A 26,465-nucleotide genomic window follows, 5' to 3' on the forward strand; every position below is an offset into this window, starting at 1 on the left:
GATTAAGTCTTTAAACATACTGATTAATGAGCAATTTGATTGACGTTTAAAAATGCACTTTTCCTTCTAGGGCCGCTTATCAAGAATATCAAACCACAAACCTGGCTGTTCCACATACTAGTGGTTGTAAAATGACATGGCGAAATAACCCACTAGTTACTGATTACCTCCATCTCAAACTGATTGCCTGTGGTATGACCCGTGTAGCATGACATGTAACGTCAGAGTAATATGGATGAGATGAAAATCATTAAGAGTGGCAAACTTGAAGATTTGTACCTTCCTGCATGAATTTGTATTAAAATAGCGTTTCAGATTTTGCCCCACTCCCACAAGAGGGCAGCATGGGCGGCAGGGCAAATAGTCTGTGCCAGTTAAAATACAGTAAAAGAGTATATGTGCTTTACAGTATGCATCGTAGATATCAAAACCGCATGATGATGTATTCAAAAATCTATGAGATTTTTTTAACAAGGCAAATGACATCATGAGATGAATGATACCGCTAAACATTACTCTAATGATGTCAGTGTTACAACAAAAATAAACTTTTCAAAGAACTCTCAATTCTGATAAAAGGGTGACGCATGTCTGCCCACAAGCATTCTCGTGCCACTCATATTTCATTCATTGCTATTTTCATTGTCAACTAAAAGACAGCAAAATAAACAGATTGTGTACCTTAATCGGCAGAGCATTGCAATAGCAACACAACGATCATGGGTTGAACTCTTAAGGAGCACACAGATAAAAATGCATAGCTTGAATGCATTACACTGCTTTGGATAAAAGCGTCTGCTAAATGCATCAATAAAAAGATGATGATGGATAGATTATTCCTTTTACCTAAAAAGTTACTGAGAGATACAGTATCTGTCATTCAAAACAAAATGCTTTCATTCATGCAATAGGAACATGTGGTTATTGTCCTGTAAGCTCCAGCTAAAACCGTCATGTTGTGGGACTGGGGCACGTGGGCGGGGCATCCCATACAAGCCAAACCTCTCTAACTTCTGAATATTAAAATTACGCATGCGATCGCCACCCCCATTAACTGAACTTGGTGTATTGAATGCGCAGGCAGTCAGTCGCGGACAAACGCTCTCATGGCTTCTGTGTAATATATACCCGCCGCTGAGAAAGAGAGAAGGGAGAAAAGCATAATAACATTTTATTTAACATACGCTGGGACAATAGGAGGCAGTTTCCTAGACATTGGAAAATAGTTTCCTGAAACGAAATTTAGTTGTTCTTCACCCGTGCATGTTAAATCGGGAATACATTAGAGCCGTAAGTCGGCTAGAACTTTTAGAGTTTCAAAGCAACACCAGCAAGAAGGCATGATTGTGCGACGGACTTCGGTATTTTCTGCCTTTTACCTTCATGCCTTTTTGTTATGTTTGCCAACGAAGGTGAGTCGATTTTTAATAATTACAAAAACATTTTATATTTTGGTTTAAACTATAAGTAGGCTAAACATTTAAAATGAATGGATTTTTATTTATTTAAACAGTTTACTGTACCTGCAACTGACATTTTGTATCCATGGTTTAAGTCAACAGTAGTGGTTATAATCTGATTGTTTATTTGGCAGACTAATATCAAGCTCGTGGATCTAGAGCAGCATAAAAGTTCAGTCTAGCTGATTTGGACATTGACATTTTGTCAGATAGTTCGCGACAGCTTCTATATTGCACAAAGTGAAACAGATTTAAGATTTTACCGTTTTATGCACATTTAAACATTTGTTTCTCTCAACGAAGGTGTCTGACGCAGCGGGACACTTCGAGCTGGAAATCTTATCGATGAAGAACGCGAACGGAGTGCTGCAGAGCGGCGATTGCTGCGACAGCGCGAACCCGGCGGACCGCAGATGCCCGCGGGACGAATGTGATACTTATTTTAAAGTTTGTCTGAAGGAATATCAATCGCGCGTTTCCGCGGATGGGCCTTGCAGCTTCGGAACTGGATATACGCCAGTTCTCGGTGGGAATACATTTTCGACCAAGAACATGCGGAGTGAAAAGTCACGGATTGTTTTACCCTTCAGCTTCGTTTGGCTGGTGAGTGGATATGTTCTTCTGGCGTATTTAATGTGAGATGATGACGCAACGGTGGTGATACTTTGTCGCTGCGTTTTGCTGCACTCCACGTGTGTTATCGCTTACCTGTTTATTTCTGGTTTTGCATCAATATTATACCACGCTGAGTATCTTGTGTCATAGTGAAACAAGAAATACGCGCGTGTGTAGTTTGTTTGTGCGCGTTTGTGGTCCGTGGGGTTTGAAATGCTGTGGTTTGTCTTGATTTGCTTGTTGCCTCAGTTAATTCACTTCTCGTGGTGGTCGTTTCAGCTGCTCCTAAACAGCTAATTTTAACTTGGCAAATAATTGCGTCAAATAATCAGTGCCTTTCATGTGTGTCGCTCTAGATATCAATTTGAAAAGTTTACCTTGACGCGAGTCACGTGCAGCTGAAGTGTTGTGGAGAGTAAAGATTTGCTAATGTTTGTCTTGCAGCTGTAAATAATTTATGAGTTACCGTAATCTCTTGAATTGCAAGTGTGTTTAGGAGTTTTTTACTAAACTGAGGTGAAAATGTGATTTGGAATAAACGTGTGAGTTAGAATATACAACAGTGTAATAACTGTATTTTGATGTCTGTCAGGATTTGGGGCACGTCTTTATCAACATATAAATACTGTTAAGCAAACATTTAAAAAGATGGAGATATTTGGTATTGAGTAACAAAATATAGTTTTTAAGTTGGCCTGCAAGTAAATTAGCCTCGGACGTGTTATTTCTCGGTATTATTGGCTTTGGGGACGTTGAACTTTCCTTTGGCGCCTTCTGCCAGTGCGCGTGCCTGTGCACCTGCTTGCCTGATGATGTCATAATGGGTATAAATCTCAGCCGGGTCAAAATGAGACCAAATCAAAGGACGAACTGCCTGACAATAGAGACATGTGTCCCTGTTTGAACCCATTGCCCTGGTGTAGGCTACTGTCTACCTATCCAAAACCTGAACTAGTCGACCGGTGGTCAGGTGTTGATCATGTAACACCTTGGATATTTTTGGGATGTGGAATCCAAAGCACTGATCACTTGACAAAAGAAAACAAATGGCATGGTATACACAGAAAAATAATCAGTGAGATGGCTGCCACCAAAACATGGCAAACGGCTTCTTCTGTAATTCTTTAAATTATGATTAGAAAATAATGTTGGCACACTTAACGCAGCAAAAAGTTTGCCAAGATTTTATCCCATAATTATTTTTTCAGTTGGCTGCTGGGGAGGGTTAAAGTCTAGGCTTTGTGTCAGTCAAGGCTGACTGGAGAGCAGGTATTGCACCTTTTTGCAACCCTCAGTAATTACCGAAGTTAATGAAGCTTTTGGGTGCAGCATTTCATCACATTACTTTTGTTTCGCCGATTTATTTTGCACATTTGATTGCAATTGAGTGGCCTCTGCTTTTGGTTTGGCTTTGAGGGGGACAGACAGTAATAGAGAGAGAGAGAAAGAGTTTGGGGCATGGCCCACCCAGAAAGAACGCTCCTGTGAACGCGAAACAGGAGGGGACAATGGCCAGACCAAGCTGGCTACAGTGAGGATTACTGTGCATAATGGCAACAGGAAGCTGCGTTCAACCCAACAGTGATGAGATCGGCTCGTAGACAAACCCAGCCCTGACCTTACTTCTCATACTGGTCGTTTCAGCAGATTACAGTGGTGCTCTCTGGCCCCGTGGCCCTGAATGCACCTGGGGCCTGTCTGCACTGTATGAGCCAAAACGCTGGTTCACCAGCAAATTGGATAATTTCATTTTTCCTGTCCCGTCTTCCAATCTGTTAAATTGTCTGTGAACCCATTCCCTTTCCCAAAACTAGTATTTATGTGCATATTTAATACATGTCCCATGTAAAGTAAATACAAAAGCAATCCAAATGCTGAGGTTAACCAGCTTTTAAAGAAAAGAAACAGCTTTGCTGAGCGTGCTTTCTCTATTCTATCCTGTGCTGTGGGAAAGCACAGTGGACTGTGGTAAACCGTAGCAAGGGACAGTGTGGGAATAAAAAAAGCAGGTGAACCATCTACATGTATAAGCCTTGAGGGAAAGAGCTGCTGGCAGCAAACCACATGTTGGTCCTTTCTGATGTGGCACATATGTGCAAATTAGTCAAGCCATAGAATGGGGAAATGCATTGCTTGCCCATTTCTCCCGACTTTTATTGACTGTAAAGTTGTGTAGTATTATGGTTACGTCTTCAAACATTTTTAACGTGCATGGCACAGGATAGCTATACTTAATTATTATCTCAAACACAGCTTTCTTGGAACAGACGAAATGTTACCAGGGAACGCTTTGTGTTTTTGTGGTTTTAAGATATCTAGCGTTGAATCGATGGGGACGCACACATCTGACAGCCGACGTTTCGTTTGATCCGCCCCTCTACTCAGCTCCTGTTCGCGATCACTGTTGTGAGTGACAGAAGATTAGATGGCAGCCAGTAGCGCTTGTGTGCACAGTTGAGTGACAGACCTGTTATCAGGGAAGCCTGTCTCATTTTCCACGCCAGAGAGAGCACCGAAAAGATTGTCGAAAGCTTTCCCTGAAAGCCCCCCTTATCTCCGGCCACCACTCCTGATTACAATCTCCCACAAAAAAGACCTTCCTTTTGGTTTTTTCTGCACCCAAAATAGTACTTTAGTATGGCTATAAAAGAGTGTCTGTATCGTAATTTGCTTTTTTCTGATCTTCTAATGTAAACCAGTTGGATTTACCTGAATCGGGCACAGTGCACCCAGAGACGTCATCTACTCTCCGTATCAACCATTCTCTCCTTAACACTTGTTTTGATGTCACAACTTGACAAATTCCCAAACCAAGTGTGATTAAAGGCAAAGAACATGCAATTTAAGGTGTTGCTTTGCAAAGCACAAGCTGTAATCTGTAGACCACCAACCTTGTTTGACAACAGAGGCCTGAAGAACCTGCATCTAAGCAACAAATGAACAACAGCGTTGTCTATGTTGTTCCTGTTGCTCGATTAGTCATGGGTTCGTTCCTGTGGAACACATTATAGCTTAAATGCACGGTAAGCCACTGTGGACAAAACCGTCTGCCAATTGCATAAACGTGCCTTATACTGTGACTGTCACACTTGTAGGCTAAAACCGATAAGGAAGAGAAGATTTAGGCACTGAGGCTGGTCAGATTGGGGGGGTTCATAGTAGGAGTCCAATGAAGATGCAGAGGTCGGTAACAAACATGGGAAAAGTGAACCTGGCAGCGACAGGCATTCAGAGCTGATAACCAGACTGTGAGTTATGGTGTGAGATAGAATGACCAGGCTTGCGGCCCCTGCTTTAAAATCTCTAACGTACCTGGGTATGAAACTGAACTGGTGGAGCATTATGCTAGCAACAAAAGGTCACGGGTTTGATCCCATGCAAAACAAATACTGATGAAATGTGGGGCTGCACGATAAATCGCACGCGACTAATCAAGGAACCAGCTTTACTGACGAGATGCGCATGACAATCGCGTGCAGGCCTAATGAAATGCTTTGGATAAAAGCATCTACCAGATATGTAAATGTCATTGTCTCTTCAATCTTTGTTGCTCTTCAAAAGAGCTAGAGATGAAATTCAACCCTTTTAAGCCAGAAAACTATGTAATGACACATAATGACAGGTAAAGCATCGCAAAGAACCACTCAACCAGGCTCTAATCGTATAGTTTGCTAAGGTGGTCCATCATTTTTTGTTTTAGGTGGCGTAATGTTCCCCGCTCTGAGGGGAGATTGTGTAAGCTCATGTCCAGACATGTCTTCAGCAGCGTCACGCTCAAATCCAATCTGCGGAAGTCTGGGCCAGTTAAAATCAATCGTATGTTTACTATACATAAATTAGTAAGATGTGATTGTCACTTTAAATAAGGGCTGTGATTTTGCAGTGTGTGCCTGTTTGTGTTTGCCATGCGTTCGAGTGTGAACAAGGAGAGGAAGGACATACGGTCTGTCGACACAGGTGACATAACTCTCATCAAATAATTGATATGGCTCATAATGTAAACACAACAAACTTGGATCTTGCCGCGCAAGTGACCTTTATCCCGCCCGAGGCGGTACTTTTGTTCGTTGAAGCGGGTGTATGGATATTCTTCAGGTCATTGAGATCCAAATGAGCCAGGACTAATTTTAGCCCTTTGTACAGTGTGAGGTGCTGAGCACTGGTTTGCTTGAATGGTCTGGCTTCTCAAAGTCCAAACGTACAGTGAGAAGTTTGGAAATTTCGTGGTGCCCTGTCAAGAGTACGAGTGTGTGAATTTGACAAGTAGGTGCGGTAAGAGATCTGGCACGGTGGATTATGACTCTGACACACGTTTTCTCTCATATACTCTATTACATCGGCATTTTTTTTTAACAATAATACTTTAATACCTAGATATGGACAATCATTTTATACTCCCAGGCTCTCTGTCTCTCTCTCTGTGGCTCTTGTCACCTGATATCGGTGAGAGCCATCATGACCTTAAGTCAGACAAAGCGTTTCAGAAGTGCTGAAATGTAGCCAAGCCCTCCAGAGATCTCGGCCTGCATTGGAGTCATGCTAAAAGCAGCCCACCCCCTGCAGCTCCCTCAGATCCTCAACTCCACATTCCTCTCCGTGGGGAAAAAGAGGAACAAAACGTAGCACACAAAGGACGTGAAAGTGAGAAGAGAAAGGGGAATTTTGTGGGTTCTACAAAGAAATGTCTACTTTCAATCTGCTCATTCTCATTCTGACTCTTTTTGTCAGATGTTTCAGACAGTTCGATGCTTGTTTTAAAATTTTAGGAATGCAGTTTTATTAAAGTCATCTATTGTAAAGTTGGAAACCAATTGTATCATGGTGCTACTTTTATGTTTTTGACATGTGGGTGGAACTATAGAGCAAGTTGTCTGGACCGAGCTATTCATGTACATGTTATCCGAGCCAATCGTATAAGCCCTAAATGTCATGTGACTGATAACTCACTTGAATGGTAAAAAGTGGTTTTTGTAAGTAAACACAGCTGCGTTTAGGAAAGGAAAGATGCAATAGGAAAGAGCCAGTCATTTTAGCTCAAGCTGATAATAATAAACACATATTTATAAAACCTGAGGGCTTTTTTAACGCCTTAATTGTTTAGGTTAATAATTTCTGAATGCAGAGAAACCACCTGCAGTGAAACAAACACCCCAATGTCAATGATCTGAAACAACAAAGAGATTATTCTCTTCAAACTTTTAAAAGGGAAAAGCAGCTTTTACTGATCAATATAAATTGATTCGTTTATAATTATTAAGTTGATAAATGTAAAATGTTCAATGAATATGAGATGGTATTTACAGGCGTGTTGCCAGATTTTATCTAATCCATCATTCCGAAAGCACCCTCCAAAGATATGCCAGTAATGACTGACAGGCAGAAAGCCCCTTAAAGGCACCTCTGATTGGCTGAATAACAGCATCAATACAGTTTTATTTATATTGCGCTTTTCACAATTGTTTAATGGTTTCAAATCATTTACACTAATAAATGCAGGAAAAAACACAGAAAAATCATAAAAACATAAACAGCAGAGTACAGCGGTTAAGATTAACCATACTAGCGAGCGTAGTAAAAATGTAACCTATGTAACAGGGTGCTAAGTTAAGCCAATGTCAGCAGACTACCCAGGGGTTGAAAAAACATCCTAGGAGGAAAAACCCTGTAGGCGAAAAGTCCTAGGAGGGGAAAAAAGCCTGACATAGCTAACTCTAGTCATGAATATCAGCTGACATCACTCACTTGTCTTCCGCCATTTTGAGTACCTGAAGTGGGCGCAAAAGAATTTGCTATTTTTACAACACTAAGAAGGATCGACACAACATGATACTTTGCTCGAAGTATCACCTGTGTCTCTACACGTAAACTCGAGCATTGAGAACATTGTTTGTGTACACAGAGTTTACTAAAAAAGAAGAACAACTGACTTTGGTTGTTTTGGCGTCCGCTAGCCGCCATCTTGCCAGTCAAGATGTATCGATCTCCGAATGTGGCTTAAGGAGGGAGGAGAGTAAAGATGGATAGCTCCTAAAGCGTAGTTCCGTATAAATGCACGGATAATTCGTTGTTTTGTCGCAAGTGAAAAACAATATTTACCTTCTAGTTGAAAAAGGAGCCTCATATGAGATTCATTCATTCGCATTCGGAAATTGATTCTTTGTGTCTGGCAAAGATGGCGAGTGGATGCCATAACAGCCAAAGTCAGTTGTTCAAAACCTTTCTTTTTAGTAAACTCTATGTACACAAACAATGTCTTCAATGCTCGCGTTCATGTGTAGAGACACAGGTGATACTTCAAGCAAAGTTTCATGTTGTGTCGTGCCGCCTTAGTATTGTAAAAATAGTGGTCGTTCGGTAGCAGCAGACAGCGGCTGGAAGAACGCATCAGGGATCGAGTAGGCATCACACCCTAACCAAGATTTTCATGACAGTCAAGGTGCGAAATGTTGCCATTTCCCTTATCCGTTAAAATCAGTAAAAGATAAGAAACCCGTAAATCGTAGCAAGCTAGCCAATGCTTGTCAGTAGCCTACTGATACTCAGTAGGTACTCAAGATGGCGGCAGGCAACTGGAATGACGTAAAAGGTCACATGACTGATATTCATGAATAGAGGATATATTATATAAAAGGTAAGATTTTTGCGGTTTGTGCGGTTAGATCCTTCCTTGTTTACAAAGCTACTGTATGGCTGTTTATATAATGAACATTTCATGTGTGCAATTTAATAAAAATCAGTGCGTTTTTAATCCTCACAAATGAGGGTGATTAAAACAGGACAGCAGTGATGCAAGAATTTTAATATCTGGCCAAAAATTTTGAACACTACCAGAAAAGGTCATGGTTCTACTATTCATTTGGTTCTTTTATGGTTCATCTCTCAGCATGTCCCCATGGTCAGATTTCGTCATTGATGTTTACAAGGCAAGGTCCTGGACTAAAGCTCCGCTGATCTAAAATGATCTTTGATGTTTCACTGTTTTGGTTTCAGTGCTGACTGCAAGTGTGTTGTTCTCTTACAGAGGTCCTACACGTTGATAGTGGAGGCCTTGGACTTCGATAATGAGACCGCCAGTGAAAGTGAGTATTACAACTCTTCTGCTCAGTATTTGGTAATGTTGTTTGCTCTCTCTCTCTCTCTCTGCCTCTTTTGTTTAACCTTCGGCAAATGAAAGGAATTAAAGTTTGTTTTTTGTACCCCTTTCCGCTTATTGCATGCTAGACTTTAAACCAAATGTGCTGACAGGTGTGTATAACAGAACAGGGAAGAGAAACTAGGATGTGTGCGTGTGTGTAAGGGGCTACAGAAACACTGTGTTATGGGGGAAGGAGGGTCATGCTTATGAAAATGTTTCCGAATACCTGATGACTAATGGCAGGTGTTGGCAGTCAAGGTCTCACGGCCTCTCTGTCACGGTGCAGAGCTCAAGCACAAGGTTATGTTTGGTATAACCTCTCTCTTTGTGCACATCAACAGGGCTTAACACGCCTGAAACAATCCCATTTAGACGTTATATTGAGTCTGGATTAGTTCATTTAAATTCCCTTTCTGAGTTGTTTTGCTTCAGTTTAGTGACATGCAGCTTGGAGTTATGATTTTAAGTTTGAGTTGGCAGGAAAAATTATATTCAGTGTTGTCCATTATGCTATGAGTTGTTGTTTTTTGTGTGTTTTTCTTTTAAATTGCAAGTATATTGCGTTCACTGAACCCTAAACTAGTGATGTCAGACTTTAAATTGTTTGTGTTTTACGTATTTCTCAGAACATGCCCGTAAACCTTTTAGGTTAGTTTTTATTTAGATTTTTTTGTGCTTAAACCTTTGATTCAACCATTAAAATCTGGAAATCCCCAAATGTGCAGCCAATTCATGCTCGCCTACATTTGTGCTTTTAGAAGACATTGAAACAATATTTAGTTTTTATAAATATTGTAAAATAACATTTTGGTTATCGCATGTGGATTTAAGCCAAACTCTACTTTCAAAGCTCTTTAGAATCGTGTAAAACTTGATCTGTTTAAATATTGTTTTGTGACTTTCATAAATTGGCAGACGCATGATTTGGCTCTCCTCGGAGCAGAATAAAGCGGTCGTTTGTTTTTATTTTTCGTTAGCTGTACACGCTAACTCCGCAGTGCTTAGCGTTTGTCCCGAGAGCTTTTGTCAGTTTAACGTGACTTCCTCACCCAACAGTGAAGTGGATCAGGCTGCAGGTAATAAAGAGGTGACACTTGGCCCAGGCTGAGGGTTCAGGGTGCGAGCGAAATGCCACAACAGCCCTCGGCATTCCTGAATCCCATGAACTATAGGCCCTCCTGGCTTTCATAATATTGCCTCTTCTCACTGTACCTATTTTCTTCTTATGACAGGCGTAAATAAATCTTGCTATTTTTATGTATTACATCTGTTTGCTGAGAATCTGTCCTGCTAGAAACAGTCTAAGAGATAAGTAAAAAACATTAAAGTGTGTCTATGAGAAAAGGCGGGGTGTACATTTTGTAATCTCATTTTTTTATAAAGATCCAGGAATAAAATTGAGTAAGAGGTGAGCTGTCTGCTTACCTCAGGTTATGTTGTAGGGATGGGCGCAGTATTAGTAATTGTTTGGGAAGTGCGTTGTAATCACAGTAACGGTATATGTCACAAAATTGTTATGAAAATGATTTTGTTGTTGTTGAATTTTTTTATTAGGCATGCATAGTTTTGATAATACAATTGAAATATTATTTTTGGAATCATTTTTTATAATAAATGAATAAATCTCACATTATGTTATGCCTACAGATGTACAATATATTGATCTGAACAAAATAATCAAAATAACAATAATAAAACGAATGGCTCTGAATTTGAATTCCTTTTTGATGCGTCACTTTGAAATTGGTGTAACATCGAGTTTGTTATAATAATGTATTACCGCAAAGTTGCATGGCAAGCGCAAACAACAAAACCTCCACTTTGTGTTGTGCCTAGCAAACGCCCCATAATAATGTCGTTCTGTGTTAAGACTTGTTTGTGACGTATCCTGGTCTGTTTTTCTCATTCTGCATTTCATAATCACAAAACATTTAAAGCAGTTTGAATATATCTACCCCAAAATAAACTGTAAAGTAGACTCCTATGGCCCAGTCCACATGTGAATTCTGGGTGGCAATGTGTATGACTGTGTTAATAGGGGTAGATATACGCAACACTGCATTCTCTTCACACACCCTGACCTGTTTACTTCATTTTACTTGTTGGGTTACTATTTGCATTCATTGTTTTTAATTAAAGTCTCATTACAGTCTTTCAAATGCTTTATTTCATTCCTCTAATCCTCCCTTTGGCATGTTGAGTGCCTCTCTCAAGACTGAAAGGATTCAAAAAATAACAGAGGAGGAGAAAGAGATTGAAAGGGCAAAACAGTTTTTTGTTAGTAACAGGGTTCCCACGGGTCCTTGAAATCCTTGAAAGTTTGTGAATCTGGGGGAAAAATTTAAGGCCCTAGGAAGCTTTTGAAAATATACATGCATAGATACAGGTCATTGAATGTGCTTAAATCTATTTTATACAAGATTTTTTTCTGGAAAAAATCCATATTATTCCCTGTGTAGTGTAGGATAATATCATAAAAATTCTAGACTTTTTAAGCACACATGCTAAACTGTTCACTTTAAATGCTTATATCTTCCGTATGCGAATGTTGATTCATACCAAAATCCTTTTTTGCATAGTTGTGTATGACAAATGAAAACGTTTTGGGTTACGTATGTAACTGTTGTTCCCTGAGAAGGGAACGAGACGCTGCATCTTTGGCAATATTTCAGATAGCTATATACTTCCTGGCTCCTGCATCACCCTGTCTTTGTCGTTAAGCCTCATCATTGGTTGAATTTGATATACACATTCAGACACACACACCCCTGGAGGCGTCCCCAAAGTGTCACCGCATTGACGCAGCGCAAGTTCCCTCAAAAGGGAACTGTATGTATCTTAAAAGGTAACATGATGTAACCTTGCTCTCATTTGAAATGTGTCCCCTCATTTAGTCCTTGCATTTGAGGGGGATTTGCACCTGGAAAGTCCTTGAATTTGAAGTTAACTAAGGTGTGGGAACCCTGTAGTAAGTGATGTCAATAGTATGGGCTGCCAATAGGATTATAGCCCAGTTTGTTACCAATACATTAACATTATTATACATGTGTGGCGTTCTGGTGTTAAGCTCTTTCTATCTGTGACCCTCTTCAGGTTCATCTAGACCGCTCATAGAGAAAGCATACCATTCTGGCATGATCAACCCTAATCGACAATGGCAGAAGCTGACCCACAATGGCCCTGCCGCACAGTTTGACTACCAGATCCGGGTCACCTGCGACGAACACTACTATGGATTCGGCTGCAACAAGTTTTGTCGGCCACGTGATGAGTTTTTTGGACACTACACCTGCGACATGAACGGAAACAAGACCTGCTTGGAAGGATGGACGGGTGCTGACTGTAATACTGGTGAGTTTGTGCTTTGTACAGTAGTTAGCTGCGTTGTTTTTTGATGTTTGACTAAATCTTGATTCTTGATTTTATAGAAGCATTTTCACAGTTGTCATTGTAAATGAAGTGATTCACAAACAAATTTAAACCATATTGTGATGATAGCGCGTCTCATATTCTGAGCTTTAATGTGTGCCATTGTGTGCATTTAGGGTGGTTTTGTAAACAGGATTTACTGATTCATTCTCAAAACAATGATTCATTCACAAATTAGACATTGCTACTTCACTTATAAATGTGGCGAAGAGAGTTAGGGTGGATGTTGGTTTAAGCTGCCGTTTTACAAGGCAACAGCCGTGAATTAAGGGCGCGGAGCTCGAAGCCTGACGACAGACCTCAAATTAGAGCAGGGTGCAGGACAGAGGTTTCAAAGATTCCCCACTAAAAATTAAAGAGTTATTTTGAGGCCAATGGGTCTTTATTATGGAAACCACTTTAGTATTATTATTTAAGTATTGTTAAGCCATTCCAATTTACAAAATACATTTAAACAGTGATTGATTTACACAAAAAGGAGATTTGATTTATTTGTGTGTTTTTCCTTAACAGTTTAAAAAAATAATTCATTATTCGATTCATTACTTGCTACAGTATTGTATGAGTCACTATGATGCATGCATACATTTTATTTAACATAGAAGATCCCAAATAGTTAAAGGAACAGTATGTAGGATTGTGGTCAAAACTGGTACTGCAATCACAAAACTTGTGGCTAAAATTGGTACTGCAATCACACAACTGGTGGCCAATACACAAAATGACAACATAAACATCAGTTGAGGGCTGCAACTCCACTTTTTAAATGACAATATCCTGGCCGGACCACTGTTGTCAGTGATATAAGTATTTGACATGAAAATGTTTTCTTAACGTTTAGTGACACATCAGGGCCATTTTATGTTTAATTGATATAAAGTTCTTACATACTGTTCCTTTAAATTATTGTTTAAAGTTACTCCAATGAGTTAAAATAGATTTCAAATTCTCATAATGGGTTTTGGTGTTAAGTCTCATTAATCCTGTATCACTTGTTTATTTTATTCACAACTTCATTAATTTCATGTTTCTTTCAGCTATCTGCAGACAAGGTTGCAGCGCAGAACACGGATCCTGTACGAAACCAGGGGGCTGCAAGTGAGTTTTTTTATTGTTATAGCATCATTTATTCTTTGAAGTAATGCGAGGTATGTCTCTGTTAGTGATCTCATGGCAGCTGAATGCCAATGGCTCTATTTTCTCCTCAACCTTTCTCCCTAATGTAGTCCTCAAGTCAAGCTTTGTTAAACAGTGCAACACTAGAGGCTCTGATCAATGTGAATGGCTCATGTGTAAATCTTGTCCGAATGCTGTCAAATGAATGACATCCACCTTAAAGTATTTTAATAAAATTTAGACTCAGTAAGGCCGTGTTGAAAAGACAACTGTAGAGCAAAGCTATTTATAGCCATTTTATGTGGTATTTTGTCTGGTGTGATGTTGAGGTTTTATCTATATTCTGTACTCTGTCCTTTAATTGGCTCTTAAAATGCACTGCTTGTTTTACTAATGATGTATGAATTTAGCCACAGGGGAACACAATGAGATGCGTATCTGTGTGTCTGTTATTGTGTATAGCAATTTTTGAGGGTTTATCCTGCCATGGCTGCGTGTGCCCTATTAGAACATTTTGCAGGGAAAATTTGGATTTGTAATGAGTAAGATTGAAAGGCGTGGGAACAAATGCTTCAGTGCGACTTTCACGTTTCCTTGCTTTGTCATAAGGGAATGAGTCACATGTACCCTTTTTGTGTTAAGGAGAGCATTGACTTATTGAACATTGAATTTGTTGCGTAACAAACTTCGGCAGGGGCAAGTCGCGGCAAGCTTTGGATTAGGATTTTTCTGGCTGTGCCTTCGTTTTTTTATATTGGCACAGATTTGCATGATGGTGTCCATTATTGCATATAGTCAACAGCTGGTTTTTAAATTTTGCTTTTATTGTTCGTTCTTTAAATGTGTACTGCCTCTGAAAGATCAGCATTAAGCATCCAGAGTTCAATGTATACTAAAACCTCAACCCTTTGTTACATTTGGCATGGTTAGATCCCACTACCTATTCATCTCTCACTAAACACTTGCCAGAATACACAACTATGCAATTGTGCAACTGTTTAAACAAGCAATGAAACTAAACAAGAGATGAAACTGCTAAATTGAAACTATCGAGGTTTGCAGGGTGAAGTTGATTCTCAGACTTTATTATTAATATTTAATTTACAACTTCAGCATTTAACATCGATTCTCAGAAGCAATGCAAGCTAAGCGAGTTGTTGACCGGAGATGCTATCCATTGAAGGTTTATCACGGTTTATCTTTATGCACATTTAAGAATAGTTGCCTTTAATGGCAGAGAGAGCTTTGCTCAACCACTATGTTTATTTTTACAGCTGAACTGCCACCTCAGGCTAATTGTTTTCTTTTCCCCCAGAGGCCGGTCTGTTTTCTTGCGGCTAAACGCTTAAGTCCCCGTTTATCGCAGGTTATCGCTCGGGCTCAGAGAAGTGCTGGGTAATTACAGCCATCTTAAGAGAGAAATGTAGGGAAGAGCATTTTTGGAGGAGGAATTTAATTACAGGCTTCCAGATATTCTATGGCTTGAGTGCCGGGTCTTGCGGGTCTTGTTTTCATGCCTGGGGTGGAGAACCACTACATGGGAACAGGAGCGAAAACCCGCCGTAAATACATTGGCAATGAAACGGTCTGGAAACACCCCCTCCCCACCCAGACGGTCCGAGGAGTTAGGGAGCCAAGCCGCTCCGCTTTTATTGAGACAGAGTGTCCTGCCACAACCTAATGTTAGTCTCTCTAAAAGACCCAGAGGAGTTATACAGCTGGTGTTTGTTGTTTGCATGGCTCGCCAGTAAATAATCAGACGAGAAGTTCGTTTCCCCAACGTACTGTTGCGGGAGTTTATTACGGTTTAGGAAAAGGGTAACCTTTTGGTGAACGCCTTTAAAAAATGGTTTTGAAATGTACTTTTAAAAAAAATTTATAACAAATTGTTCTTGAAGAACATAACACTACATCCAAAATCTGCAGAATTGTAGCCTACCCTATCCAGATAATTTACTCACCACCATGTCATCCAAGATGTTGATGTCTTTCTTTGTTCAGTCGAGAAGAAATTATATTTTTTGAGGAAAACATTTTAGGATTTTTCTTATTTTAATGGACCCCAACACTTTTAATGCAGTTTAAAATTGCAGTTTCAAAGGACTCTAAACGATCCTAAACGAGGCATAAGGGTCTTATCTAGCGAAACCATCATTTTTGGCAATAAAAATAAAAATCTGCACTTTTAAAACACAACTTCTCGTCTTCCTCCGGTCTTGTGTAGCGCCAGCGCGACCTCACGTAATACGTCATCACATCAAGAGGTCACGGATGACGTATCGTAACTACGCCGCAGTGTTTACAAGTGTGGAGAAAATCGTTAATTAATGTCTTTGTGTCAGTTTATTGTTTAAAATGGTTCATAAATGTGTGTTTCATATATGTAACACCATGTTACTAACACATGACCTTTTTAAGTCATTACGCAATTATGTGAGGTCGCGCTGGCGTGTCACAGGACCTGAGGAAGACGATAAGGTGTGGTTTAAAAGTGCATATTTTTAATTTATCTTGACAAAAATGACAATCGTTTCGCCAGACAAGACACTTATGTCTCGTTTGGGATTGTTTAGAGTCCGTTGAAACTGCAATTTTAAACTGCATTAAAATTGTTAAGTTGTGGGGTCCATTAAAGTCCATTAAAATAAGTAAAATCCTGGAATGTTTTCATCAAAAAACATAATATCTTCTCAACCGAACAAAGAAAGACATCAACATTTTGGATGACATGGTGGTGAGTAAATTATCTGGATTTTCTTTTTTTTCTTTTTTTAAGAAAATTGACTAATCCTTTAAGGTAGTATTGTGTCCATCCTTTGTGAAGAAAGACATTCCAGAATGCCCTGCAACAAGCAATAAATAAATTCAAGATTTTTACATTATATTTATCCAACTGGCAGACACTTTTATACAAAGTTTATTGAAGCTATATGTTTTATTAGTATGAGTGCTCCCTGGAAAACAAACCCATGGCCTTTGCACTGCAATGCTGTACCAGTTGAGCTACAGGAACAATGAAACCAAAAAAATGCACACATACAGGATTTTCTCTCTACCACTGTGCATAAAGTCATTCTAGTATTAGGGACCAGTTCTTAATTTGTGTTTGCATCTCTTAAAGGTGTCAGTTTGGATGGCAGGGTCAGTTCTGTGATAAGTGCATCCCTCACCCTGGCTGTGTTCACGGGACTTGCGGTGAACCCTGGCAGTGTCTTTGTGACACTAACTGGGGTGGGCAACTTTGTGACAAAGGTAAGCGAACCTTTATTTGTTACCTTACTGGTTTTGCTTCCTGACATTTAACACTAAAGCAAAATGTTCTTACTCTTTAGATCTGAACTACTGTGGCACTCATCAGCCGTGTCTGAACGGAGGAACCTGCAGTAATACAGGACCCGACAAGTACCAGTGTTCTTGTGCTGATGGATACTCGGGAGTCAACTGTGAAAGAGGTGAGTCTTTTTATCTTTAGTATAAGTTTGGTCCAGTGTGCTGTTGCTCCGGCCAAGAGCTGTCTAAATGATACAAAAAGTCAATCGCATTTAGTTTTGTTTTAGATGTTAGTGTTTACCCCATTATCGGAATTTGGCAGATTGTTTAAAGGTCTCGTTCTTTCTGTGTTTTTGAAGCTTTGATTGTGTTTACAGTGCGCAATATAACGTGTTCATGTTTCACGTGTAAAAAAGCGTGGTATTTTTCACACAATTTACTTATCTGTATACTGCTGCTTTCACTGTCCTAAAAACGGTCTGATGTCTTCCTTGTCCTATGAAGACCCTCATTCAGAAATACGTAACGAGTTCTGATTGTGTAGTTTGTTTAGTGTATTGTGATTGAACAGCAGCTTAGCTTAGCAGAGCCGTTTGAGCTTAGCTGGCGACTGACATATTCCTGTGGGCGGAGTTTAGTCAAAAACTCGTATATTGAAGTCATTTAACCGGGAATTAGAGGGCTGTAGGCTTTGAAAGGGGAATTCTGTTAAAGAAAATATATCGCCTGGTGGAGAATTTTGAGCTTTATCATTTTGCAGGGACTATTTATGCTCTAACATTAACATTACACACTAACTAATGTGTGAAAAATGGGATCAGAAAGAACTTGACCTTTAAAAACAGCGATAATGAGGGCAGATTTTATCCTGGCAATCAAAAAGGGGCGGAAAAACGCATCAGAACTCGTGTGCGATTATTTTGAATTGGGTCAGAATGACAGCAGAATTGCAGTTTGTACGCTCCGCACTTCAGGATTTTAGCAAATCTATCGGTATCGAACATCTGTATTGGCACAGAAATCAGTTTCATTTTATCCTCATAATTAGAGATTTTTCACATACATAATTCAAAAAGAAAATGGAGGATACAATTCTGCATGTGTTTTTAATTTCTAGCAACACATTGGATATCTAAACCTGGAAAATGTTGGCAGATCTAGGGATTAGTTATCTTACAACATCAACCTGGTACCTTGTAAACACTACTTTTGTTCCAGTTGGACTGGTGCCAGGCAATCTGATGATTTCAGCCAATTCTTTCTCCATTTTTGTGTGCAATATGCATCAGACAGTCAATAAACGGTCTGTGGGCGTGTTATTTGAGGCTGAGACGAGTGCTTCTGTGTTAAGTATTAAAACTGTGCTAACTGTAGCAGTTATACATGTTTCTTTATGGTTAATAATTTTCTTCATTCATTACAGTAACCCCAACATTTTATTTTAAATACAAAGTTTCAGATTTTTTTCTGGATTGTGTTTGAGCCATGAAATCTTGTTATTTGGCATTAAGAAGGGTTTGCAATTTGTAATGCTTTTGAAAACGTTTTTGAACTCTATGTGAAGTTACAGTTGTTGATTCTGGTAATGAAAAAGTGCAACTTCAAAGGAGTTTTAATCAAGTGTCCACTAAGTATGGAATTTTACAAAATATATATATTTTTGCATAGAATATCGAAAGCGTAAAATGTTCAGTTGGTTTATATGAGGGTTTTGAGAATAATGGGTTGGTGCTGTAAGTTTTAAGAAACCCAATACACAGAGCCGTTTATGTGCAACTGTTCAGTCTGAATTTGAATCTTCATAGTTGTTTGTATTCCCCAGACAAACTTCATTCTCAGCTTTCTGTTTGTTTGTCTTGGCACACGTCCCTTCGTTTACAGTACTATTGTGCAATTCCTCCATTTTGAGACGAAGTAAAAGTCAAAGGTACTCTATTAGTGTCCGCTCTTTAATATTGTGATGGATAGACGTTGGTGGGAAAGGGTGGACAGAAAAGATGGGGGATCAGATGATGTCAGACTTCAGGCTCGAACTGTCTACAGTGTCAGGAAGGGCGCCCATGTTTGCTAATCCTCTGTTATGATATGTCCTGCCAGTGGATCTCCTATGTTTTGACAGTCAGTTGTTGAATGGGTATGGTGATGAAATCTGCCAGATGGACCGTCATGGCTTCCCCACTTCTGGCTTCATATGATCCAAAATCAGGCCGTTAGGGTGGTGACAGCCTCTTGGGTCAATATCAAGAAATTTTCCCTCAATATTAAAAAGCCAATTTCAGAATTGCTCATTTGTAGCTGAATGCCCAGCTTGCAATCTGCTCGATACTAAAAATGGCGTCAATCGTATGATGCATAGAGGGTGAATATGCTTTATTAACTAACTATAAACTATTACAGTACTTTCTACCAAACATACTTGCAGTGCATTCAACGTAATCAGTATGTGTGTTCTCTGGGATCTAACCCATGACATTTGCTTTGTTGACACAGTGCAATACAAACTGAGCTACATATTTTCAAATCAACTGGTTAACTAATTGGTACTTTAATTTGGGGTTTACTTTAAAGTAGTGCTGTAAAAATATAAAATATTCCAGACTAAGAGATGACGTGCTTTCATTCACAGCTGAACACGCCTGTCTTTCCAACCCATGTGCCAATGGAGGGACGTGTAAGGAGACCAGTCAAGGTTACGAGTGTGTCTGCGCAGTCGGCTGGACCGGCCCATCCTGCGACATCAGTAAGACCCACAATCTAATCTCTCTTTCCAAAAATACAAACAGAAGACGACCAGCAAAAACACTTGATGTGTCTAACCTGTTGTTCTCATAGATGTGGATGACTGTACACCCAACCCGTGCAAACACGGGGGCACCTGTCAAGATTTGGTCAATGGGTTCAAATGCACCTGCCCTCCCCACTGGACTGGCAAAATGTGTCTGATTGGTGAGAATTTAGTGAAACGGTTTACAAACTTTTGAACTTTTATTTATTAAATAAATTGTATTTATTACTTTCATTTTTAACTTTAGATTTTAACTTATAAGCAAATGCATGCTTTTGATTAGTAATTTTTCCAAACATTCTTGTCATAGATGCCAATGAATGCGAGGACAAGCCTTGTGTGAATGCCAAGTCATGCCACAATCTGATTGGTGGATATTTCTGTGAGTGCCTCTCTGGCTGGATGGGACAGAACTGTGATATAAGTGAGTTGAACAGATTGGTTTCTTTCATTTGATTCAGGAATGGATTTTATTAGTCATTTATTTAAATCTTAAGGAATTCTGCATGTTTGTTCATGGAAAATAGTCTAAAACATGGATTTTACATTCAGACACATTTCATTTACAGACATAAATGACTGCCAGGGTCAGTGTTTGAATGGAGGAACATGCAAGGTAGGAACTCATTTCACTTTTTTGGTAGTCTTTGTGTTGACTTTTCTTGATCCTGCAAAAACTAGATACATTTCAAATCCAGTCCACATTGCAACTTATTCTGGCTAAGAACTGCATATTCCACATGTACGTAATTGGCAGATGCTTTTCTTCAAAGTGATTTACAGTGCACATAAACAGAAAAGCAACCAATGTATGAGAACTTTAAGGGCGAGTTTATCTGATATTAGATGTAACACAGTGGAATGTACAGGTGTGCTCAAGAAAATCTCCTTTAATTGCTGCTTATGGCCTTGAACGAAACTCTTGAGACTTTTCCGAAGCTTAATGCCACGAAGCATTGACAAATCCAATGATCGTTTCCTCAGAACTGCTTATTATAGCTAATCGGCCAAATCATAAACATGACTTGAAAAGACAAACTGAAGTTGGCAAGCTTTTGCCATTTGCATGGGTGTTCCTTCTGAGGAAGAGATATAATGTGGTTTTAATACCACTGTCTTTACTGTTGGTGACAAAGCAGCAAAGTCGATAGACTGAATAATCTTAATATTTCGGGGTGTCAATGTCAGGAGACGTGTCTATGATTATACCTCATATGGGTAGATACTATGCAGAACATTCAGTCATTTTGCAGTCGTTTTTTGGCAGGACTTGGTGAATGGCTACCGCTGTCTTTGCCCACCTGGGTTCTCAGGTGAGCATTGTGAGAAGGACGTGGATGAGTGTGCAAGCAACCCGTGCTTGAACGGCGGTCGGTGTCAGGATGAGGTGAACGGATTTCAGTGCCTGTGTCCCGCTGGCTTCTCGGGTCAGCTGTGTCAGGTAAGAGACTTTACACTTATGCACTGGCCATCCAAAGCTTTGCAGTAGATTCAATCTATACATTATATCACCATTGAGCTGCTAATGCAGTGTGCATTACCAACTGAGCTACAAGAACACGGCCTCCTGTTTACTCATGTTTTATTTTTTCCAATGAAAGTGAATGGGGGCTGTTGAGCTCAATTGGTTTAGTCTAAATTTCAGTCAGTACCTACCAGTCAGTACATAGGTATTGTATGACTTGATTTGTTTAAAACTGAGTTAAAAAGTTCACATTTTGTGTTCCACGGACCGAGAAAGCTCACACAGGGTTGTAATGACTTGAGGCTGAGAAAGAATGGCAGAATTTTTCTTGAACTATTCCTTGAATGGTTGTACCCTAAAGAAAATGAGAGAAACTGAAAAGAAGGGTTGGTTTGAGACAGACAGGGTTTGGCAAACTCTTTAAAATATTCTTCCTATTTGTTTTCATTCTCTTGAGCGTTTTGGTGTGCTGTTTCCTGGCAGAACCTGTGTGGAGTCTGTCGAGGGTTGCTCTGTTTTGTAAGAATCCAAAAATGTCTGGATATCATTTTCCCATCATCACCGAGCTCTCTCTCTCTCTTTCTCTCCCTCTAAATCTTTCTCTGGTGTAGCTGAATATCGATTACTGCCAGCCCAACCCGTGTCAAAACGGCGCACAGTGTTTCAACCTGGCCTCGGACTACTTCTGCAAATGTCCCGATGACTACGAGGGTAAAAACTGCTCGCACCTAAAGGACCACTGTCGAACCACGTCATGCCAAGGTGAGAAACCTCAGCCTCTGTGTCTTATTTCAAACCAACCATGAACCCATAGTAAGACGATCCCCTAGTTGCATGCCATTGTTCAGCTGCGGAGTAAAGCTAGATTACACGCCCATGTCCTCTCCCACCACCTTCAGGGGGAAGGTTGAGGAGCGAGGGCTCATATTCTGTTACATGAGGCTTGTTCTGCCATACTGAGCTATTTGACAGTAACCTCCCTGGACACACAGCGCACACACAGAGTCTATTAAACACACTTTCCCCTTTCCAAATCCTCCTGAAATGTTGCCAGTTTCTTAACAGCTCTGTGTGTGTTCTCTATGGTAATGATTCTCTATCTTGGCTGGGTATATGTGTGTTTGGGGAGGGGGTAAATCAGAGCAACACAGCAAGATAAGCCCATCGTGTTTCTTTCAACTCTTGAAGGGGAATCTGGGCTTATGTACTTTACATGGCCTCATCGCCCACTCTGTCTGCAAAAAGAGTGGTGTATCAAGTCTGCCATTTACATTTCATGCATTTGACTTGCAGTGCACTCAATGCATCACTATGAGTGTTCCATGGGGATCGAACCCATTACCTTGCAAACACAATGCTCCACTAGTTTTGCTACAGGAACACCCCTTTTATTGGGGAACTAGAAAGAAACTTTCACAAGCACGGTTTTTGTAGGTTTTAGATCACTTGCCGTTGGCTTAAAATGAACCCAGGGATCTAACCCTCAAGCTTTTGTTCTTTCACAGTGATTGACAGCTGCACTGTCGCTGTGGCATCCAACAGTACGCCTGATGGGCTGCGGTACATCTCCTCGAATGTTTGCGGCCCTCACGGGCGCTGTAAGAGCCAATCAGGAGGCCAGTTTACATGCGAGTGTCAAGAAGGATTCCGAGGAACTTACTGCCACGAGAGTAAGAACGAACTTTGATGACTGTGAACAGTTTTTCTATCTCTGCTCTCTGATTTTAAAACCCATCTGGTCATTTCTCAGATATAAATGACTGTGAAAGCAGCCCGTGTCAGAACGGAGGAACTTGCATCGATAAGGTGAACGTTTACCAGTGCATTTGTGCAGATGGATGGGAAGGAGTTCATTGCGAAATCAGTACGTTGATTTAAATATTTCTCTCATTTTGTTAAAGTTTGCGCTTCGTTTGGGATAATTTTCAATTCTTGAAATCTTTTGTAGACATAGACGACTGCAGTTTAAACCCCTGCCTGAACAAGGGGACATGTCAAGACCTGGTGAACGATTTCTACTGCGAATGTAGAAACGGCTGGAAGGGAAAAACTTGCCACTCCCGTAAGAAAGACTATGTTGTTATGACCCACCCAGTTTGTTGAGTTTTTGTTTTTGTGTGTATGCATGGAGTAATATAAATATTATTGAATCAACTATATTTCAGGCGAAAGCCAATGTGATGAAGCCACGTGCAACAACGGAGGTACGTGCCACGATGAAGGGGACATCTTTATATGCAGGTGCTCACCTGGTTGGGACGGAAACACCTGTAACATAGGTAAGCGGTGATTGTTATTTTGATACAATATGTCAGCCAGCCTTACAACAACGCTTTGTTCTCACAAACCCCTGTGGGGAAACTTCTGGGAAATGTTGGTGCAAATTCCTATTTTTATATGCAAATGGACATTGTGGCATACTGTTTGCTGTAAGCAACTGTCGCAAACCTTTAGCAAACAACACAACACAAATCCGTTATTATTCAGGAACACTTCTTAGATTTAGACTCTGAGGTCAAATCCGGTACAATTCAGAATAGAAGAAACTGAGATTACTGGGTCAGCTTCTCTCTCTTTCACCACTCTCTACCCTCTCTCATTGTCAACGTTTTGGCAGTAGTTCGCTCGAAAATAGCACGACCTGTAAAATAATCCCCAGATTTTTGGACGAGCATTTATTTCGCACATTTTTCCTTGTAGAAAATATGGTGAAACAGGAACGTCAGTTGGAACAATCCTTGGGAAATGTTGTACTTGGTAATATTTCACGATGTAGCGGGTCTGTTTTAAGTGTGCCGATCTCTGTGTGGTTTTAGTCGTGTTTATCTGTTCAGTTCAAAGGGTTCTGACCTTTTCGTGGCTCCTTTGCAGCCAAGAACAGCAGCTGTCTGCCCAGCCCATGTGAGAACGGAGGCACCTGTGTAGTCAGCGGTGACTCTTTCACCTGTGTCTGCAAGGAAGGCTGGGAGGGGTCCACCTGCACAGAAAGTAAGTCTGGCTACCTGTAGGCAAAAACTTTCATTCTTTCTGTCTGACTGTCCGTTCTGCTTTGAGCCTGTAAGTAAAGTATGGTTCCTCCTTCCTCTTGCTTTCTTTTCAATTTTTTCCCTAAACCCACCTCACACTGGCTGGACAATGCAAACTGCTGCCAGCTATGAAGGAAAAAATTTAAATGAGGTAAAGTGGAGACAGATGTCTCCCCCTCCTCGAGCTCACCCCCTCTCCTTTGCTTAGTTTTTATGTCCATTCTCATGTACTGTTGTACACCTCTGACTCTCTCACTGGCATCTGAATGAACCGAGAAAGCTGTAGAGAAGTCATTTTTTTGAAAAACACGCATACAGCAATGGGTGACCCTGCCAAGCTGGACGCCCACGCTTGCAGACGTACACATGCGCACATTGGCGCAAGCTGTGACATGTTGACTGTTTTTTGCTTTCTTCTGTGCTCGCATGGGTGTGAAATTAAACAAACCCTCTCTCTCTCTCCCTCTCTCTCTTTCAGATACCAACGACTGTAACCCACACCCATGGTAAGTCCTGGCAAAACATTTACACACACAGTTGCGCTGCTGTAAACAGGCCCGTACAGCTGTGCCGCACTTTCTCACACTCTTACAGTGCTGGGAAAGAGGCACTCCCAGTGTCTGTCATTCCAAGGGTGCGTGCATCTCGCTGCCTATTGTGCATTTGACATTGAGTTTGTCTGCTTGAGATGTTGTTTGAACAAGATTTCGAGTCGTCTGAGTTCAAGTTGAATTTTAAACTGTAATAAAAGGATGCAAAAACTGTTGAGAGATATCCTGGCGTAATAAATTAGCGTGTCAACTTTGATAAAAGCATAATAAAGTGGGATTTGGAGTCTAACCCTCTATCTTTCTCTCTCCATAGCTACAACAGCGGGACGTGTGTGGATGGCGACAACTGGTACCGTTGCGAGTGCGCCCCGGGTTTCGCCGGGCCAGACTGCCGCATAAGTGAGTGTCGAATGATGCCAGATTCTAGTCCTTGGTCCTTTTGGCACTCAGCCCTGATAATATGCAACAAGTCTTTTCAAAACCAAACAGTTAATGCGAAATGCACGGTCTAGCCACCCAATTAGCCAGCCTTTTGGGCAGAACGCCCATAACTTTGTAAGCGTTGCCCTTGCATTCTACAGCACTGATGTTCATAATCCCTCGGGAGAAACTGACTCGTAGCGACCGAACACCAATCAGCCAAGTTATCCAGCACTGATTAGAGAGCTCATTTTTCTCCCTTAAAAGCTTTCATCTGGCTGTAAGAAACATACCTCAGGCTGTACTGTTTAATACATCCAAAGCTGTGAATGAACTCAGCATTCTCATGACATTACCGTCAGCTGAACCCAAGATGTCGTAGTCTATCAGGAGAGGGTATTAGGTCATACTTCTTAAGCTTGTCTCCATCAAAGTGATCTCTGTGGAAGTTTTGCAAACTTTCCTCTTTTAAAATCATGTGCTGTTGTAATGTTAAGTAATCTGTACAAGATTTCTAATGGATTGTTCTTATTCCTTCAGATATAAATGAGTGCCAGTCTTCTCCCTGTGCATCTGGCTCCACCTGCGTAGACGAAATCAATGGTTATCGCTGTCTTTGTCCACCTGGAAGAACAGGATTGGAGTGTCAAGAAGGTAAGAGTTATAATCTTGTGCAAGCACATACATTTACATGTATGCAAATGTTTATAATGTTTGTGGGTATTAGCTGTTTCCTTGGGACTGGGAGACCTTTTTTGCTTTATGACTCTAAGACAGAGCCTTGAATTAAGACCAGCAAAGTCTTTCATGTCACAAACCAGCAAGGATTTAAACTAGGGCCGGGACTCGATTAAAAAAAATAATCTAATTAATTAGAGGCTTTGTAATTGATTAATCAAAATTAATCACATTTTAATCACATATAAATATTTGACCTGAGAACATTGAGAAGTTATTTTTTTACATGGATTTTTAGTATACCATGAATAATGACTGAATACATAAGCTTAAGCAACAAAATATTGTTTATTTTTGTTCAACCAAGTCGTTGTACACGGAGTCGGGCTAACGTCCACACTAGCTGCTATATGTTTTGCATTGAGATGATTCTTGAGGCTCGATGTGCTGCGGTGATATGTGAATTCCTTGTTGCATAGCTTACACACAACCATGCTCTCATCGACACTTCCATC

General features: G+C 40.4%; 1 protein-coding gene across 1 annotated transcript in view; it reads left to right on the plus strand.

The window, feature by feature from the left end:
• The first annotated feature begins 1,056 nt into the window (after nucleotides 1-1,056).
• jag1b (jagged canonical Notch ligand 1b) overlaps nucleotides 1,057-26,465 on the plus strand; it is a 30,867-nt gene continuing 5,458 nt past the window's right edge. The window contains exons 1-21 of the mRNA XM_055170075.2: nucleotides 1,057-1,412; nucleotides 1,764-2,063; nucleotides 9,097-9,154; nucleotides 12,304-12,561; nucleotides 13,677-13,737; nucleotides 16,877-17,007; nucleotides 17,088-17,207; nucleotides 19,652-19,765; nucleotides 19,858-19,971; nucleotides 20,121-20,234; nucleotides 20,380-20,426; nucleotides 21,078-21,251; nucleotides 21,887-22,037; nucleotides 22,781-22,945; nucleotides 23,026-23,139; nucleotides 23,224-23,337; nucleotides 23,441-23,554; nucleotides 24,147-24,263; nucleotides 24,780-24,807; nucleotides 25,166-25,251; nucleotides 25,813-25,926. Of these exons, the coding sequence (XP_055026050.2) occupies nucleotides 1,341-1,412; nucleotides 1,764-2,063; nucleotides 9,097-9,154; nucleotides 12,304-12,561; nucleotides 13,677-13,737; nucleotides 16,877-17,007; nucleotides 17,088-17,207; nucleotides 19,652-19,765; nucleotides 19,858-19,971; nucleotides 20,121-20,234; nucleotides 20,380-20,426; nucleotides 21,078-21,251; nucleotides 21,887-22,037; nucleotides 22,781-22,945; nucleotides 23,026-23,139; nucleotides 23,224-23,337; nucleotides 23,441-23,554; nucleotides 24,147-24,263; nucleotides 24,780-24,807; nucleotides 25,166-25,251; nucleotides 25,813-25,926 (2,566 nt within the window). The 5' untranslated portion in view covers nucleotides 1,057-1,340. The remainder of the gene's footprint in view (nucleotides 1,413-1,763; nucleotides 2,064-9,096; nucleotides 9,155-12,303; nucleotides 12,562-13,676; nucleotides 13,738-16,876; nucleotides 17,008-17,087; nucleotides 17,208-19,651; nucleotides 19,766-19,857; nucleotides 19,972-20,120; nucleotides 20,235-20,379; nucleotides 20,427-21,077; nucleotides 21,252-21,886; nucleotides 22,038-22,780; nucleotides 22,946-23,025; nucleotides 23,140-23,223; nucleotides 23,338-23,440; nucleotides 23,555-24,146; nucleotides 24,264-24,779; nucleotides 24,808-25,165; nucleotides 25,252-25,812; nucleotides 25,927-26,465) is intronic.

The sequence above is a fragment of the Misgurnus anguillicaudatus genome, chromosome 11 (assembly GCF_027580225.2).
Source record: "Misgurnus anguillicaudatus chromosome 11, ASM2758022v2, whole genome shotgun sequence".
In the NCBI taxonomy this organism is placed as follows: domain Eukaryota; kingdom Metazoa; phylum Chordata; class Actinopteri; order Cypriniformes; family Cobitidae; genus Misgurnus; species Misgurnus anguillicaudatus.